Source organism: Enhydra lutris, unplaced genomic scaffold (genome assembly GCF_002288905.1).
Source record: "Enhydra lutris kenyoni isolate GAN:26980312 unplaced genomic scaffold, ASM228890v2 scaffoldscaffold60, whole genome shotgun sequence".
Lineage (NCBI taxonomy): Eukaryota > Metazoa > Chordata > Mammalia > Carnivora > Mustelidae > Enhydra > Enhydra lutris.
The window spans coordinates 2,510,188-2,527,805 of record NW_019154144.1 but is presented as its reverse complement, the minus strand read 5'-3'; the positions used below and the strand labels follow the sequence as shown (position 1 = coordinate 2,527,805).

The window sequence follows — 17,618 nt, the reverse complement described above, 5'->3', positions numbered from 1 at the left end:
ATATTGTGAAAACCACCACAAATCTAGTTAATATCCTTCACTATACATAGTCCTCAAAGTTCTTAAATCACATGCACATATGTAATTTGAATGATCCTGTGATTTTTTTATTTTTGACACCATCAAAACATGAAGAACATTTTCACACATAAATTCATTTGTATATAGCAAGATTTCATTGTTTAGCCCTACCGCTTACAATTTGATGACTGAAATGTTGGATTTTCCAATACAGAAGCAGAGGAAATCATTTTGATTGTAAATAAATTAGTAAACTATGCAAATAGATGTATTTTGAATTCTTGTCCTTTCAGCTTTTAATGATTTTGCAAAAACTGAAGTGTAATTGACCTTTAATATTATTTTTAAAAGCTTTTTTTTTTTTCTTTTTAAGTTAGTTTTGGCCTAGGACAGTAATGAATAAGTAATTTGGCTTTCCATTATACTATTATTAGATGGAAATAGTCTATTGCCCTCTATTGGTGATTAGTAGTTATTTTTGACAAAGTAATTGCTGTTACACATATTTATATGTGTTTAAAAATTGTGTGGACTGGTATATTTTACAGAAGAGCGCTTTTTTTTTTTTTTTTTTTTGGGAAAAACACTTCTAAAAACTGACCTAATAGTTGTAGCCATGAATTGGCAAAAGGGGAACAACTGACATTTGGGGCTTCTTGATTTAATAGTTCTATTGACTAAAGTATTTGAAATACTTTTGCCTCTGATTAATTTTCATTTTAATTTTTTCTTGTCAGAGCTCCACCTCAGATAAGGCGTCCCAATCGAGAAGTAAGACCTCTGAGGAAAGAAATGCCGGGAGTAGGAGCCCGGGGACCTGTAGGCCGAGCACATCCTATATCCAAGGGTGAAAAACCCTCTACAAGTAGAGACAAGGATTGTAGAGCAAGAGGAAGAGATGATAAGGCAAGACTTTCTTTGTTAACTCATTTCCTTGAAGCCCATGACTTTTGGTGCATATTATAATTTTTTTTGGCTTTTCGGAGTATCCCAGTTTTGACATGGAAGATATTAAAAAATCCACCTGCCTCAAAAACCTAAGCAGTCTTTGCATTTTGAAGGCCATTCTGCAATGCTGATAACCTCAGAAGTATATTTAGAAAAACAAATGCACAGATCTTTAGTAAAATGGATCTTGGAAAGAAATATTCAAAATAAAGTTTTAAAACTTAAAATATATTTTAACAAGTATTCTAAATTAAAATGAGCAATAAATGAAAAATATTGTAGGGGAAATTCTTCCAAGGATGTAGATTTTTTTCTCTTAATGAGAGAATTTTCCTTGGTTGGGGTTCACTGTGTACATTTACTTTATTTGGAAAATTGATAGGTGAATGAACATAGTGCTAGGTGGAAATTCTGTCCTGCCCTTAAAATGGACTTTAGATAATCTTACAGAGGAGGGAGCCAGCCGGGATGACCAGCCTTAATTTTAGTGAAAAGACAAAATTAGATGTTTAATGATAGCATTTCCCATTTTCATTGTGATCATCATATATGAATGATGATAATTATTGAATTTCCACCAAGAAGTTTTAAATTTTCCTAGCCAGAGGTTCAGGATATGTCCTCATGTTGATGCCATGACGTTTATAATGAAAATATAACAACACTAATAGCAAGTTGTTATCCAAAATTAGACACTATGTTTGAATATTTTTACCCTGTATAATTCCAGTCATTAGATCAGGACTCTGCATAGACCACCTTCCTAGGCCTTGTGCATATTTAATCTGTGGTAGAATAAAAGTGGTGTTTTTTGAGTATTTCTATTCGTGAGCTAGATTCAAAGGTAGATTCTACTTGTTTTGATAGATTCTACTTTTTTTTTTTTTTTTTTTTAATTTACCAGAACTATTATACCATAAAACAGTGAGTGATTCCATCTCTGATACTTGTTGGGATTCGTGAGGGGGCACTAATGAATGAATGAATGAATGATTCCTGCTGGTGAAATTGAACTGGTTTTCTACCATTATCAAAACCCACCGAATAGATACTTAAAAATCTCTATCTTATGTGTCATCTTTGTTTCTTCCCTTGTTCTTCATTTTTGTCAGCTGACCTTGGTTTGCATTTTAAAGCATAAAGTAGGGGCTGAAATTCAGCCCTTATTCTGCTAGTAGCTTTTAGGTGAATTTTAGAACAGGGTGGGGAACTTTTAGTCTTTACTTTAATTTAACATAGAATAATAATAGAATAATCTTGGTCATGGTTTATTGGATGCTTCCCTGCTAAGCACCATTCGGAGTGATTAGATGGTAATTTGGGAACAGTCCCATGAAGTAGGTAGTCATCTTATAAATGAAGAAACTGAGGTAGAGAGCTGAAGTACCTGGCCCAAGGTCAGAGAGTAAGGGATGGAGCTTGGAATGGAATTTGAATTTGTGCGCAGATCTTTTCTCTCTTTATTTTAGTTTTTTTTTTTCATATTATGTAGTTATCCCTGCCAAACTAGATTAAAAATATGGATTGGATTAGAAAGGAGTCCCAGAACAATTAACTAAATGTTGAGTGATACGTAAGCAAAGAACAAAGCAACGAGGCAGCATTTGTTGAATGTCACATTTTTCTGGAGATTTCAAATTGTCTCTTAAAAAGTTCCAAGTAATTTTCTAACTTTTATTCTTTCGTAGACATCTAAGTACTGAGAATGTCACTGGAAAGTAAGTCCTTTATTTGAGAAAAAAAAAAAAAAAAAAAACCCAAGTCTGCAGTTGTTTGAAGATAAAAGATGTTTTCTGAGTCACTCTGGACACAAAAGGGACTACAATTTAGAAAAACAAACTCATGCAAAGTTTATTAGATTTTGAAAAGTGTACTTGGTTCAGTTATTATTGTTGTAAGCACTCAAATGCCCATTAGAATACTAGTGTCCTTAAAATTCACTGAAGGCTGTGATAGGGTTTGAGGGGGTTTAGGTAAAACTGCTAGATATCCATGGCCTTTGAATAATAATTTGAAAATGAGAACCTTGTATTGGCAGGCTCCTCAGAGATACTGTAGTCCCCGTTGTGTTTTAAAAATTAGTTTTGTGTATTGCAACCAGCTTAAAAAAAAAGAGAGACTAGAAAATTCAGAATGCTCTAGTGATAGTAAGGACGCTGTTATTTTGAGAAAAAAAATACTGAGTTATATGAATATATATAAAAAACTTAATCATATTAGTATATAGTAGCTCATCTCAAGTGAATTTATTATTTTGTGTCATGGTCAAATGTTTGAAAGTTCCTGCTGTATTCAAACCGCTTAACTTCATAGGTGTAAAAAATATATATATATAAGGACAGGAGAAATCACTGAGTTAAGTCTAGGGATGTCTGATGTGAAGAGATGTTGTAAACTGGATTGAGAACTGTTGATAAGTGATTATACAAATGAACAGTGACTTCAGAAAAATTTTTCTTTTTCTTATGAAGAAATGGATACTGTCTTATGGGGTCTATTTGATGAACAATGATCATCTAATTAATAGTGTATTGTTAAATGTTCAATAACTAGTTTTCTGAAAAAAAGTATGTATATACACATTCACACATTTATTATAAATCTGATATAAAGGATGTGTAGCACATAATTTACAAATAATTAAATATATAGTATTCTTTACTGTAAATTCTGTAGAGTGAATGGACTCTCACAGGATGCCTTTGCTGACTTTTGCTCAGCTCTTTTTATCTGTAGCCAACCTATGGTTGCAGTTAACAAATGAATAAAAATGTAGTTCTGACATGAATGTTGGTTGGTATTTTTTTTTTTCTGTTAATGAGTAAGATGAAAGTAAAACAGTAGAAATGCCTGTTGGTAGTTACTCATTCACCGACTATTTGGGCAACTTTGATGAAGTAGTTAATAGTTTTCAAATAATGGAAAAATATTTCATTAATTTTTATGCTGTTTACAATGTAACAGCTGTAGAAATGGCATACTTTTATTAATGTTTTCCCCATTATTTTCTTAAGTCTAGACCATTAGTAAAATAATAAATCAAGCCCTGATTTGTAGTATCAGCTGATTTCTGTGATACAAATATTTCTGTGACCCATTTCAAACTATCAGAGTTGAGATGAGCTTGGATATCCCTGTGATTGTGGGCCAGTGTTTTTGTTTTGTTTTTTTGTTTTTTGTTTTTAATTACTAATTAGTAATTCTGATGTTGGGTAGTCACAACCTAATAAGAGCAATGATCCCTTTGTTAGAACTCATTGTTAGAAAATTATTTTGCTGATCTGAAATTTATATCTTTTGTTACTTTCAATTGGTCCTGGTTCTTTCTTTTGAAAGAACTACTAGAGGAAGTAGAGGTAAATAGGTCAGTTTGTCATGTGGCTCCATTAGAAGTCTCTAGTGTCCCTTATCCTCCTCTATATGATGTGGTTTTTGAATTTTTCATTGCCTGGATATTCTTTTTGGTTGCAATTCATTTGTCACTTGAAATGCAAGACCCAGAGCTAGTAACTGACTGTCTTCTACTTAATCTGCCAATGTGAGAAGACATGCAGTAAAATGTAAAAACCATTATTTGCGCTTTAGGCCAAATTGTGTCATTAATTGACTTTATATAATGTGTTAGTCACTAATTTTAGCCTCATTTTTTTTTCACATTGTATTATTAGCCAATACTAATGAAAGATGATTAATAAACCTTTCTTGTTAAGGGTAATTTAGATGTTAGTAAAAAGATGCTAAAATATTTGCTTTAATGAGGAAAAAGGTCTGTTAGACTTCATGCTAAATATCAAATTCTTGCTACATTGACCTTTGTCAATTAATGTGAAAATCTAAGCAAAGATTTTTTTCTAAGATCATTTCAGTGTTATTGTAGCTATCATTATTATTATTACTAGAAATTGTTCAGGTAATAATCTTGAGTGAGGTTATCTTTATTGCTTGAAAACTAAGTCTCTTTTAGGTATTACAGTTAATCTAGCTCATTAACTGAAACCACGATTACCTGTATTTGTTATCCCTGTTCTAGTTTATTTGAGTATTTGTTACGAAAGATAATGATCACCCATTTTATTGATTTCCCAGTGTCACCAAATTACTTATTTTTAGTTTATCTAAATTTGTTTTTTAATAACCTCACCATTTTGACTTGGAAGAGTTCCTAGAATCGTTTTTGGAGTACTTAATTTGTACTCAAATCTCATCTCTACCTTTGATAAACTTTGGATTCTAGGGCAAGTCATTTGACTGGCTTACCCCACATTTCCTCTTCTGTGTATTGAAAGGCTTGACCTTGAGTACTGTAACACAGGTTTTTCTTTCTCTGCTTCTGTTTCTATTCCATCTTTTTTCCACATGGTAGGTAGAAGGGTCATTTAAAGATTTAAATCAGATCCTGTTATTCCCTATTTAACATATTTCAGATATTTTCACGATACATTTAGAATAAAATCCAGACTCCCCACTGTGGCCCATAGGGGCCTGGGTGAGCTGGCCTCTGCCTGTCTCTCCAGTCTGTTTTATTTGTTCAGTTCTTAGCTGCATGGACCACTCAGTGTTTTCACAGCATTTAACAGTTTACGTGTGTTTTTGTTTTGTTTACATGTTACTTGTTTCCCCTGCTAGACTAGATGCTCAGTGAGGGCAGATAGTGTATTTTCATTCACTGATAAAACCTAACACAATGAAATGTATTAGACAGATGCTCACATAATTATTCTTAAATCCTCTGGTTCTTACTACATTGAGGTAATTGTACAGCTTTTTCTTTCCCTTGCCAGTGTTTATCATGTCTTCCCTACCACTTGGGAATTCATACTAAAATGGATGTCTGCTTATATTTTTTTAACAATTTTTAAAGTCTCAAATTACAATGACTGTCCTATCATGGCATGTTAATAAGTCCCAGATATATCAGTTTCTGTTGCATTCTTTAGTTGATTTACTTCTAGAAGAGTTTTTAAAATGATTACAGGGAATTGCCAGTGATTTGTTTCAATGTGACTTCGTAGCCTTGTCCTACCTGATTTGTTTCAATGTGACTTCGTAGCCTTGTCCTACCTGTGTCCTACCTGTGTCCTAAAGTGTGATTCTAGGCTGAGCTTATTTTAAATATGTAGATATTATGTTTGTCGTGTTAAGTATGCCACAAATATACTCTTTATAGTGTCAATATTGGTATCTATCATCTGAAATATAAGAATCTTTATGAAAATTTAGCTTAATATTGTCACTGTGCTACCCAGAAACAGTAAATTATTTGTTTTTCGGGTTAAGTCACCAAGAGTACTGTTTGGTCATTTACCTAGTGGCTTAATGAACTCAAGCATTTGCCCAAGGGGAGCCATTTAGTCCCCTGTCAGCACTTATGATCAAGCTTATGCTTAATCTCAGATGAAGTGTGGTAGGAGAGGTTCATTCTGTTCTCTCTTCAGATTTAAGCTTAGGAAATTCACACATTTTTTGACCACTTTCCCTTTCATTTTTGTATTAGACAGTAACTATGGGGCTGAAGCTCTAGAAGGGTATTTGGCTCTGTCCCGTGGTTGAACTATCTCTAGCAACTGAGTGCATTTCATTTAAAGCTCTTCAAAGCTGAGTAAATCTTGGCAGAACCCCACAGAAACCAGAGCATGTAATTCTTTTTTAAAGCCACCATATTATTAAATAAAGAATTTGGGGTAAAGTATATTGCTTTAGTGGTCTTAATAATACTGCTTAAAAAGGTCCTTTTACCATTATCGTTACTGTGACTTTGTGATGTGGTCCAAGGACTTTACTGGGAGGAAATCCTGGGAGGTGCTAAGAGTAACAGGGAAAAAAGGCTTTGTAAGATGCAGATCAGAGTCCCAAGGCTTTCCTAATCTGTAGCCTCTTTCTTGGCTTTCATAGTTTCATAGGATTCATAGTTTGTAAAGCTCTTATTAAGCTTTAAGCTGACTCAGGCGTGAGGTGGTCTGATGTTGTGCAAAGGGCCTATGTTCGAGGAGTCAGAAAGAGCTGCATTAAAATCTCTACTCTGACATTTAATAATTTTAAACTTGATTAGGGTATTTTACCTGAGTTCCAGTTCCTTATTTGTAAAAAATAAGGATAATAATAACTACCTTGTTGTGAGTATTAAATGAGATAATATATTTGTGATTTATTGCCATGTAGTAGGTTCTCAGTAAGTTAATGTTGTTTCTTCCTCTCCATTAATATTTTGTATATTCTTTGGTGGCACTGGAAATTCCCCACATCCACAAACTAAGAAGTATCTAGCAAGGATCATTTTAGTTTTACTTGAAATTGTACCCCCAAGGATATAAATGTAAAGAAGTGTGTAATAAAGTTCATCTGTTTCTGATGAAATAAACAGTTATGGCATTTGGGTAATCACAAAACAGTATCTTAAAATAATGAAAAGTTACTTTGAAATTATTACATTTTAATATCTTGAAAGCTCAATGATGTTAATTAAAATTATCTTCTTATTAACCAGTACTTTTTTTATATCTGTCTCCAGGGAAGGAAGAATATGCAAGATGGTGCGAGCGATGGTGAAATTCCTAAATTTGATGGTGCTGGGTACGATAAGGATCTGGTGGAAGCTCTAGAGAGAGACATTGTATCCAGGAATCCTAGCATTCATTGGTAAGTCTTTTAAGTTCTTGAATTAAAGCAGCAGAGAAAACAAGTTATTGTTTGGCCTAATGTCAGTCTTTTCTTATTATCCATGACTGTGCCTTCATCCATAATAAATGCATGTGTAGAATTGACAGGACAGTTCTTCTTTCAAAAGCTAACCAAGTCATTTTACATGTTAACTTGATGTTGACATAACTGACAAAGGTTTTTAATTCAATAACATGTCCTAATTAGAGACGCCTGGATGGCTCAGTGTCTGCCTTCAGCTCAGGTCATGTCCTGGGATCGAGTCCTATATTGGGGCTCAGCTCAGGTCATGACCTGGGATCGAGTCCTATACTGGGGCTCCTTGCTCAGCAGGGAGCCTGCTTCTCCCGTTTACTGGCCTTTGCCGGCTCTGACTGCTGCTCTCCCTACTTGTGCTCTCTCTCGCTGATGAATAAAATCTTAAAAACAAGCAAGCATGTCCTAATTAATAACTACAGTATGTTTTCACTGGTCATTTTATGCAATATTAATTAAAATAATGTTCTTAATATACTAATTTCATAAAAAATTATTTAAAAAATTAGTATTGACCATAAGTCAAAGGTGTCCATGAATAAACATGAAACTTTGCTCTCTTGCAAAGGGATGACATAGCAGATCTGGAAGAAGCTAAGAAGTTGCTAAGAGAAGCTGTTGTTCTTCCTATGTGGATGCCTGACTTTTTCAAAGGGATTAGACGGCCATGGAAGGTGAGCATTTACTAAAATAAAATAGGTTTAAAGATGATGCTTGCGTGATAATGAATGACAGCACCGTGGTTTCTTTATGTGTTTGTTAACCAAGTTGGTAAAGGTTGGAGGAGGTTTGTGTACCCTCTTAACACCTGGATTTGAATTTGTAGTTGGATTGAATTTGTAGGTGTGTTGCTTCTCAGAGGAACAGAATGTTGAAACTACAGTCTTCAGTTAAGTCACTGCCCTCAGGTTTGCTGGGCTAGGGATTAGCTTTAAAAATTTTCTAGATGTCTGTTTCTGCAAATAAGTTAACAAGCAAATTAAATAGTAGATAGTCTTATAGAATAAGTATTTGATCAAATAAATACCTTTCTGAGAGTTGGCATATTTCTCACTAATTAATTGTTTTGATCACTTTGTTTAGGCTGGTATTATTCTTAGACCTGCCCTCTACTTTAGAGTAAAAAGCCTGCTCAGGGCTATTCCTAAATCCATTGTTTTTATTTTAGCATATTAAAATACCCTTCTAACAGTGACTGCCTGGAACTTTTTTGGTCTCAGTCACAGGCAGAGGCTTCCTTTAGTCTGCTCAGTAGAGTGAAGTAACACCATGATCTTACTCTGCCCTTCTGAATTAGCTAGGAAGGTTTGTTTCTCTTCTCAGGATCTCTTCCTCTTTTGACATGCCTAAAAGTAAAGAGGAGGAGAGATTTTATATTTACACAAATAGCTTGGAATACTCATGGCATTTTGATTGTCTTCTATAACTTAAACACTTTTATAGACTAGTATAGATTTACCTAATTTTGGTAATATATTACCGTACATTTCCTCTGTATTATAACTTATAAAAACAATACTTAAAAGAGAGAAAAAAAGTCTTAAAATAGCTGTTTATAGGAGTTTTAAGACAGCAAGGTAGGTGTAACCCCCCTATCATGATGAGCCCTGTAAGTCTTTACCAGGAAGGTGATTTGCACATGTAGAAAATCACATTGGCCGGCAGTAGTCGAGCTGAACAACAGGACCTGCACAAAGGCATTTGCTATTTGATTATGAAAAATGGGTGGATTTGTGAGGGATGTTTAAAAGGTAAATGATAACATTATGACTGAATGTTTATAGAGAGAGGGCACAAGTTGTATGACTCTCAAATTCCAGTCTTGAATTGAAGGAGTATGCAATTACTTCTGACACCAGTGACCCCAAACTGAGCCAAACCTTACACATTGAAGGCACTTTTCTGTGGGACTACCCTCCTTTCAGATGCCACATGCAAACTTGGGCATCCCCAGGTCACCCTCACTTCTGGCCAGCTGGCTATAAATTTGGGGACCCCCTTAGGTTTCATAATTTTTTGGAATGACTCACAGAACTTAATAAAGCATTGCACTTAGAATAACAGGTTTAATGTAGCAAAAGGAGGCAAATCAGAACTAGCCCAAGGAAGAAATGCATAGGGTAAGATCTGTAAGGAGGCTGAAAGTGAAGCTTCTGTTTTCTGCCCATAGAATTAGGATGCTGTGGGTGTGTGACAGTACATAGAATAGTGCTAACAGGGAAGCTTACTCCAGCTCCAGTGTCCAGGGCTTTTATTGAGGTTTCACCACATAGTCATGATTGATTGAATCACTGCCCATGTATCTCAGTCTCCAGTCTCCCTTCTTTCTCTAGGTCTAGTTGATATTGTACAGCTCAAGGTCCTAGCCCTCTAATCCCATGGTTGGTTTTTCTAGGAAGGCCAGCTACCATCTTGAATCATCTCATTAGCATAAACTATACAGGGGCCCACCGTGAGTCACCTCAGCATAAAATTCATGGTTCAAGTGAACAACAGAGCACTCCTGTCACTTTGGAAATTCCAGGGATTTATAATCTACCTCCCAGGAACTGGGGGAAAAGACCAGCCAAATTCTTTATTATACAGTACTGTGAACTATGTATGAACTGATACTGGAAATTGAGAAGATGAACAGGTTTAAATAGAAACAAAATATATTTAGATAAATACTCAGCAATAATTGGAAGTAGAGTTCTGGAGCTTAGGATAGAATTTGAATTTAAATTAAAATAATAATATGGGTGTGGATGAGATTGTTCAGGGAGGTCCATAAAGGAAAAAGAGTAAGAAGCTTGGTTGCTTTGAGAATATAGAGGCAGGGAAGGAGGAAAACTGAAAGGCACTGAATAGAGTCATAAGTAGGAGGAGTGTCAGGGAAGAATAGTGTCCTAGAACTAATAGAAGGTGAAGACTTTCAGGAAGAAGGGAATGAACCTCAGGTATCAGCACCATCAGAGGTCAGAGAGAAGGACAGAAGATAAAAGTTGAAAACTGACCATTGGATTAGTAAATTAGGTCGTTTTAGTGAATTAGTGGAGGCAGAAGTCAGATTGTAGCTCATAAAGAAAAAACAGTGAGCATGAACCATTTAAGAAGATTGGCTGAGAAGGGAAGAAGTAGATAGTAGCTAAAGGGTTTGTAAGGTCAAGCAAAGGATTTTTTTCTTTTTTAAACAGGACAGATTTAAGTATGTTTATATACTGAGGGAAGGAGCCAGTAGAGAAGTAGATACAGGAAATAGAGGAGATATTGGAAATTAACTCTTACTGGAGGTGGCCACATGAAAGACATTACAGGAACTGAGAGGGACATTAGAGAAATAATGAATTTTGCTATAGCTGTGCTTATACCATTAGTTGTTTGTACAGTTTTCAAAATATCCATCTCATGCACAGCTACAAGTTTCTTGGAAAGCAAAAAATTTTTTATATAAGTAGTGTTTCAAATCCTCTTTCTAGGTGTCAGAATTCTATACCTAGTGTTATCTTTAAGAATAAAGCTGTTGGTTATTTTATCACCGAAAAATGGGTTTATTTAGGAATAGCAGAGAATTGCAATTTGGGACACACAGGCTATGGCAGAACCACACGCAAGTTTGGAGAGCAAAGGAGAAGAACATTTTTATAGAGGAAAGGGGAAATTGGGAGGGATGTAATAAAAGAAAAAATCTATTGGAGTAAAGTGTAAGGCTAAAGTGTAGTGATTTTTCATTGGCTGGGTTTTGGCAGTCTCCCATTGGTTTTGACACTCTCTCATTGTTGCCACAGGGAGGAGAAAAACCTTTCTTCCTCATGCCTGGCTGGTAAAGTATCTAATGTAGTGTATGTAGACTTGTAAGGCTGGTCTCTTCCAGTAGGGTTTGCAATTGACTAAGAGTTGTAGGGCTCAAGAGCTCCCCCTTCTGGCCTTGCAGCTCTATTTTATTTATTTATTTTTTTTTAATTTTTTTTTTTTTAAAGATTTTATTTATTTGTTTGACAGAGAGAGATCACAAGTAGGCAGAGAGGCAGGCAGAGAGAGAGGAAGGGAAGCAGGCTCCCTGCTGAGCAGAGAGCCCGATGTGGGACTCGATCCCAGGACCCTGAGATCATGACCTGAGCAGAAGGCAGCAGCTTAACCCACTGAGCCACCCAGGCGCCCGCAGCTCTATTTTAAAGGCGTTTTCCTTTCTTTAATTTTCACACTAGGAAAGGGTTTGGACAGTTTCTGAATTTGGAAACTTTATGTGTGCATAGTTTTCAAAGTTTAAATCCCCAGAAGCTTATTAAACTAAATTAATAAATGGAACAGAATTCTTTCAAAGATCACCAACCAATATACAAAAGAAATGTAGTGTTAACTATGTATTTGAATTTCCATTGGAAGAAGAAAATACTGAGTATTGAATATCCAGTAGTCTTCAACACCAGAGGATTGGTGTTCTTGAATAACTTTTACTCCTTATTGATTTATTTTTACAGAAGAATTTTGTATGTTGTCAAAGGTAAGTAACTAAGATTTAGTTTTTAGTTTGTGTTTAGTAGTTCTTTCATCAGTATCTATTTTATATGAACTGTTAATTGTCTAGCACATTAAGCTGATAAAATGCTAGCTGAATTGATTATGCTTGAATTGCCACTGGATTTTAGTTACCTTATTAACTAATAAGTGGATCTCTCCTTTTTTTTTTTTTTTTGGAAGATTTTATTTATTTATTTGTCAGAGAGAGAGAGAGAGAGAGAGAGAGAAAGTGTGCGCGCGAGCGCACAAGCAGGCAGAGGGGGAGAGAGAAGCAGGCTCCCTGCCGAGCAAGGAGCCTGATGTGGGACTCCATCCCAGGACCCTGGGATCATAACCTGAGTGGAAGGCAGCGGCTTAACCAACTGAGCCACCTGGGCGTCCCGGATCTCTACTTTTGATTAAAACTGTGTATTATGTGTTGTGGAAGACAGGTTTTGTCCCTTAGGAGGTCAAGGAATATGTGGTAGAAAATATCTTACTTTCATTATGTTTAAACAGAGTCGTCACTGTTAAGCCATGCTCAAGACTACACATACTTATGTTCTTCCAACTTTAAGAAAATCGGGTAGGTTCTTTCTCAATGTATCAGAAGATTTCTTATTGCCTGGGCCTTTTGTTAGCCCACCTCTAAGTGCCTCTGATTTGAGACATTTTGTGAAATCAGTCATTTTTTTTTTAAATCTATGAAATGATACTTATGTCAAATACACTGTGATTTTACTGTGACAGTTGAGTTAATCTTTTGATGGGAAAATTTTTATGTACATCAATAGCTGATGATACCTTATAAGAATGCATTTTAATCTGCTAAAACATTTAATACATCTTTTGAAATTTCAGGGTGTACTGATGGTTGGACCCCCAGGCACCGGTAAGACTATGCTAGCTAAAGCTGTTGCCACTGAATGTGGCACAACATTCTTCAATGTTTCCTCTTCTACACTGACATCTAAATATAGAGGTGAATCTGAGAAGTTAGTCCGTCTGTTGTTTGAAATGGTGAGTGATGATATTTTCAGATTTCAAAGAACTGATTGTGTAGGCAAATGATACCCCTTTTACATCCATTCGTCTAGGGGGTCTGTTTTTAAAGATTTTTATTTATTTATTTGACAGAGAGGGATCACAAGTAGGCAGAGAGGCAGGCGGGGGCGGGGGGGGGGAGCAGGCTCCCTGCTGAGCAGAAAGCCCAATGCAGGCATGATCCCAGGACCCTGAGACCATGACCTGAGCTGAAGGCAGAGGCTTAACCCACTGAGCCACCCAGGCGCCCCAGGAATCTGTTTTTAAAAGGGCAAATGGAGATGTAGTTGAACAGTTCCATCTTGACACATGAGTAAGGTATGGGGTGGTGGGTTTTGTGGAGTAGTTGATGCGTTTTCAGTGTATCTTTCTCTTTGAGGTAAGAGAAAGCCCTTTGGCATCCTATCCAGTAAGGGTGGAAGACACTTTAGAAATGTGTGTGGTTTGATTTTTCTGGATTTCTTTTTCTTTTCTTTTTTTTTTTTTTTAAGATTTTATTTATTTATTTGATAGAGACACAGTGAGAGAGGAAACATACGCAGGAGGAGTGGGAGAGGGTGAAGCAGGCTTCCCACTGAGCAGGGAGCCCGATGCAGGGTTTGATCCCAGGACCCTGGGATCATGACCTGAGCCTAAGCCAGAAGCTTAACAATAGAGCCAGCCACCCAGGCTTCCTGATATTTCTGGATTTCTAATGAGCTGGTTGAGCAGAGTATATTTTAATATTTAATTTAAAAATCAGAAGTTGATCTGTCATAAAAGTTTGTTCTTTTTTCGGAAGGGACTTGCAGTAGTTATTTAAGAATATATATTTGAAGATGGAGATTGATAATTTATCTTTAAGAAGATTTATATTATGGAAATTTTCAAACACAAAAGTTAGTACAAAAATAGTACTATGAATCCCCATGTTTCTGTCACCCACCTTCACCAACCATCTAACTTTTATTTTTAGAAATTTCCATTTTCTGATATAAATGATTTAATCTCTGTCAGTAGCCAAACGGTGGCAATAAAGCAGTAAGAAATTTCTGCTCTTTTTTTTAAAGCGTTGTTTTAGGAGGAGGAAATGGCATTAAAAAATTCAGATTATGGGGCACCTGGGTGGCTCAGTGGGTTAAAGCCTCTGCCTTCGGCTCGGGTCATGATCCCAGGGTCCTGGGATCGAGCCCCACATCGGGCTCTCTGCTCAGCAGGGAGTCTGCTTCCTCCTCTCTCTCTGCCTGCCTCTCTGCCTACTTGTGACCTCTCTCTCTCTAATAAATAAAAAATATCTTAAAAAAAAAATTCAGATTATTTTATGAGTTCATTGAATGGTTGCTTTAAAATGTTTTTTTACAAAGGCTAGATTTTATGCGCCGACCACGATCTTCATCGATGAGATAGATTCTATCTGTAGTCGAAGAGGAACCTCTGATGAACATGAGGCAAGTCGCAGAGTCAAGTCTGAACTACTCATTCAGATGGATGGTAATTGATATTTAATTACTGTCCCCAAACTGTTACATTTCCTTTGTGAATTTTGGGTCGATTCATACTGTGGAAATTCTCAGTGAGTGGACTGGAAGGCAGCCTGAATTTATTTGTAATCATTAGTTCATCCACCTGCTTGTTCAGTTTGCTCATGCACTCGGATAGCATTTACTGCAAGTGTGTTATGAATCACATGCCATTTCAGGTTCCGAGGTTACAAAGAAAAGGAATGTCATGGCCGGTAAGGATCTTACTAGGACTGCAGAGGTTTCAGAGATGTGGTCCAGGGCCCCAGGGGTCTTTATGGCCCTTTTAAAAGGTTTGTGAAGGCTAAACCATTTTCATGATAAAATCAAGACATTATTTGCCCTTTTTCACTCTCAGCCTCTCACGAGAATACAGTGGAGTGTTTCAGAGGCTGGAAGACATTTGGGATGTCATAATAGATGGAAAGCAGCAGCAGATAGGAGAATCCAGCTGTTCTCTGTTGAGTCAGACATTAAGGAGATTTACAAATGTAAGAAGATGCCACTCTTCTTACTAAATTTGTTTTTTTGATTTTGAGAATCGTAGTTATTTTTCATAAAATGTTAGTTATATTAACAAAGAATAGATTTGTTACTTTAAAATGGATTAATACATTTAAAAATTCTCAGTTTTAATTTCTAATGGTAAATATTGATAGATGTATTATTCCACACACACAGAAGCTCTTGGGAGCTCAGTAATTTTTTTTTTTAAGAGCACAAACAGATCCTGAAGCCAAAAAGTAGAACCACTGATCTAGTTGGGAAGCAGGCAACTTAACAATAATGCATTTTAAAATTGTGTGGTAGAACTAATCTAGGTGTGGTGAAAACACAGGAGGAGACGTACCACCCAGACTAAGGGAGTCATGGAAGGAAACAGCGGAGTTGGGCTTTGAAACTTTGGTAGAAGTTATTCAGACAAAGAAATGGCAATGAAGGAAGAGAGTGGTGGGTCAGAACTGCCTTTAGAGGTTTATTACTCTGGTAGTTGTGTGGCAAATGTAAAATGTGTTTAAAAAAAAAAAATCCAGAATGTGTTGTTTGGAAATAGCTATGGTTCTACAGCAACTGTGGATACTTACTAAATACTTACTGTGTGTGTTGTATACATTGCCAGGCACTGCAGGCATGTGTGAAACAGAGTAGTATGAGTCCTTGCCCTCCATGAGTTTATCATTTTAGTTTCTGCTAAAGTATGAGAGAAAGAAGTGACTATGTTATACTTTGGGGGAGGGATCTAGAGGAGAAACACATTAGATGTTTCAAAAATATCACTGACTATAAATTTAGCTGAATTTCATCAAGGGGTGTTTGTGACTGTTGATTATTAATTGGATAGCTTGATTTTTGGTGATAATGACTGAAACAGGAGTGTAGTAATAATTTGTCAAGGAAATACGGTATTGAACTGGATTGCTTTAAATTCACTACCTCGTTAAGCCAGGCCACAACTAGAAACTCTTAGCAATAAAGTTTTTGAGTTTTTTATGTGTTTGTTGTTGTTCTTGTTACTGCACATTTTCTGGAGTTCCCATTGTGTAACCTGAAACTTTTTTTTTTTTTTTTTTGCTGTTTCCAATTTTTTTTTTATTTTATTTTTTATAAACATATAATATATTTTTATCCCCAGGGGTACACGTCTGTGTAACCTGAAACTTTTTATTCTAAAACTTTAATCCTGAAAAAGTAGACTCAAGGTATTTGCATTTGGTTTGATATAAAAAGAAAAGATCTTTTCAGTAGTGACTGATTATTAGGTTCTTTCTCAGATTTTTTTGTTTATTTTTTCCAAGTCACTTAGAAGTATGAAGGGTAAAATTATTGCAGTATGCCCTGCCATATTATGATTGCATGCGAGTACATTAGCAAATGTGAACCTTCTGTTCTTCCTTCTTGAGAAAATAAATTAGACTAACAGCTAAAATAAAAATTTTTTGAGGGACTTCATGATTTGAAAAAGGAATAAAACAGCATGATCTCCCATGCCTTTTCTTTTCAGAGCAACTATACTCTCATTTTCTTACAGGAAAAAAGAAGGTTTTTCTTACTGGATTAGACTCCTGTAATAGATTATATGAATTCTATTACCTCCTTGTTTTATAGTCATCTATTGATGTGTCTGGTTCTGCCACCATACAGAGGTCAGAAGGACTGCATTATTTTCATCACTGAGCATATGACAAAGCCTCTGGCAGATGTTTAGAAATGTTGTTGAATGAGAGAATAAAGGACTGTAAGAAAAATGCCTTCTTTCCCCTTTATTGTGTATAGGAGTTGGAGGAGCTTTAGAGAATGATGATCCTTCCAAAATGGTTATGGTATTGGCTGCTACTAATTTCCCATGGGACATTGATGAAGCTCTGAGAAGGAGACTAGAAAAAAGGATATATATACCTCTCCCAACAGGTATGATGCCTTCCTTTTACTATATCTAAATGTTGGGTTTTTCCTTTTACTTCCTGTTACCTTTTTCTGTTTCTGTAAGTTTTTAATCCTTTGGCATTCTGCTTAAAGTTTATAGCATCACAGAACAATTTGTAGTAGATGGAAAAAGAGGCCACAGTAGTACTCCACTGAAGTTCCTTACATTTCAGAGCAGTATTCATGTTAATAAGTTTGATAGGATATCCAAAGTTTTACTTTTAAATTCAAAGTCCTCATTAAAATTTTTTTTTTTTTTTTTTTTTTTTTTTAATGAGAAAGTGAGCAAAGCCAGGGGGAAGTGGCAGGACGAGGGAGAAGCAGGCTTCCTGCTGAGCAAGGAGCCCAATGTGAGATCTGATCCCAGGACCTTAGGATCATGACCTGAGCTGAGGGCAGCCGCTTAACCGGCTGAACCACCCAGGTGTCCCATAAAGTCCTCATTAAATCTTAAGTGACTAAAAATAAAGATCTCTTGGGATTTTCTTAAAAATATGCTGCTTTGAAAAA

The 17,618-nt window shown here is 35.9% G+C and overlaps 1 protein-coding gene across 1 annotated transcript in view; it reads left to right on the top strand.

Moving 5' to 3' along the window:
• The window catches only part of LOC111158554 (katanin catalytic subunit A1 like 1), a 74,479-nt gene that overhangs the window by 39,066 nt on the left and 17,795 nt on the right, over positions 1–17,618 (top strand). The window contains exons 4-9 of the mRNA XM_022520654.1: positions 759–927; positions 7,478–7,605; positions 8,231–8,336; positions 13,003–13,161; positions 14,529–14,655; positions 16,959–17,093. Of these exons, the coding sequence (XP_022376362.1) occupies positions 759–927; positions 7,478–7,605; positions 8,231–8,336; positions 13,003–13,161; positions 14,529–14,655; positions 16,959–17,093 (824 nt within the window). The remainder of the gene's footprint in view (positions 1–758; positions 928–7,477; positions 7,606–8,230; positions 8,337–13,002; positions 13,162–14,528; positions 14,656–16,958; positions 17,094–17,618) is intronic.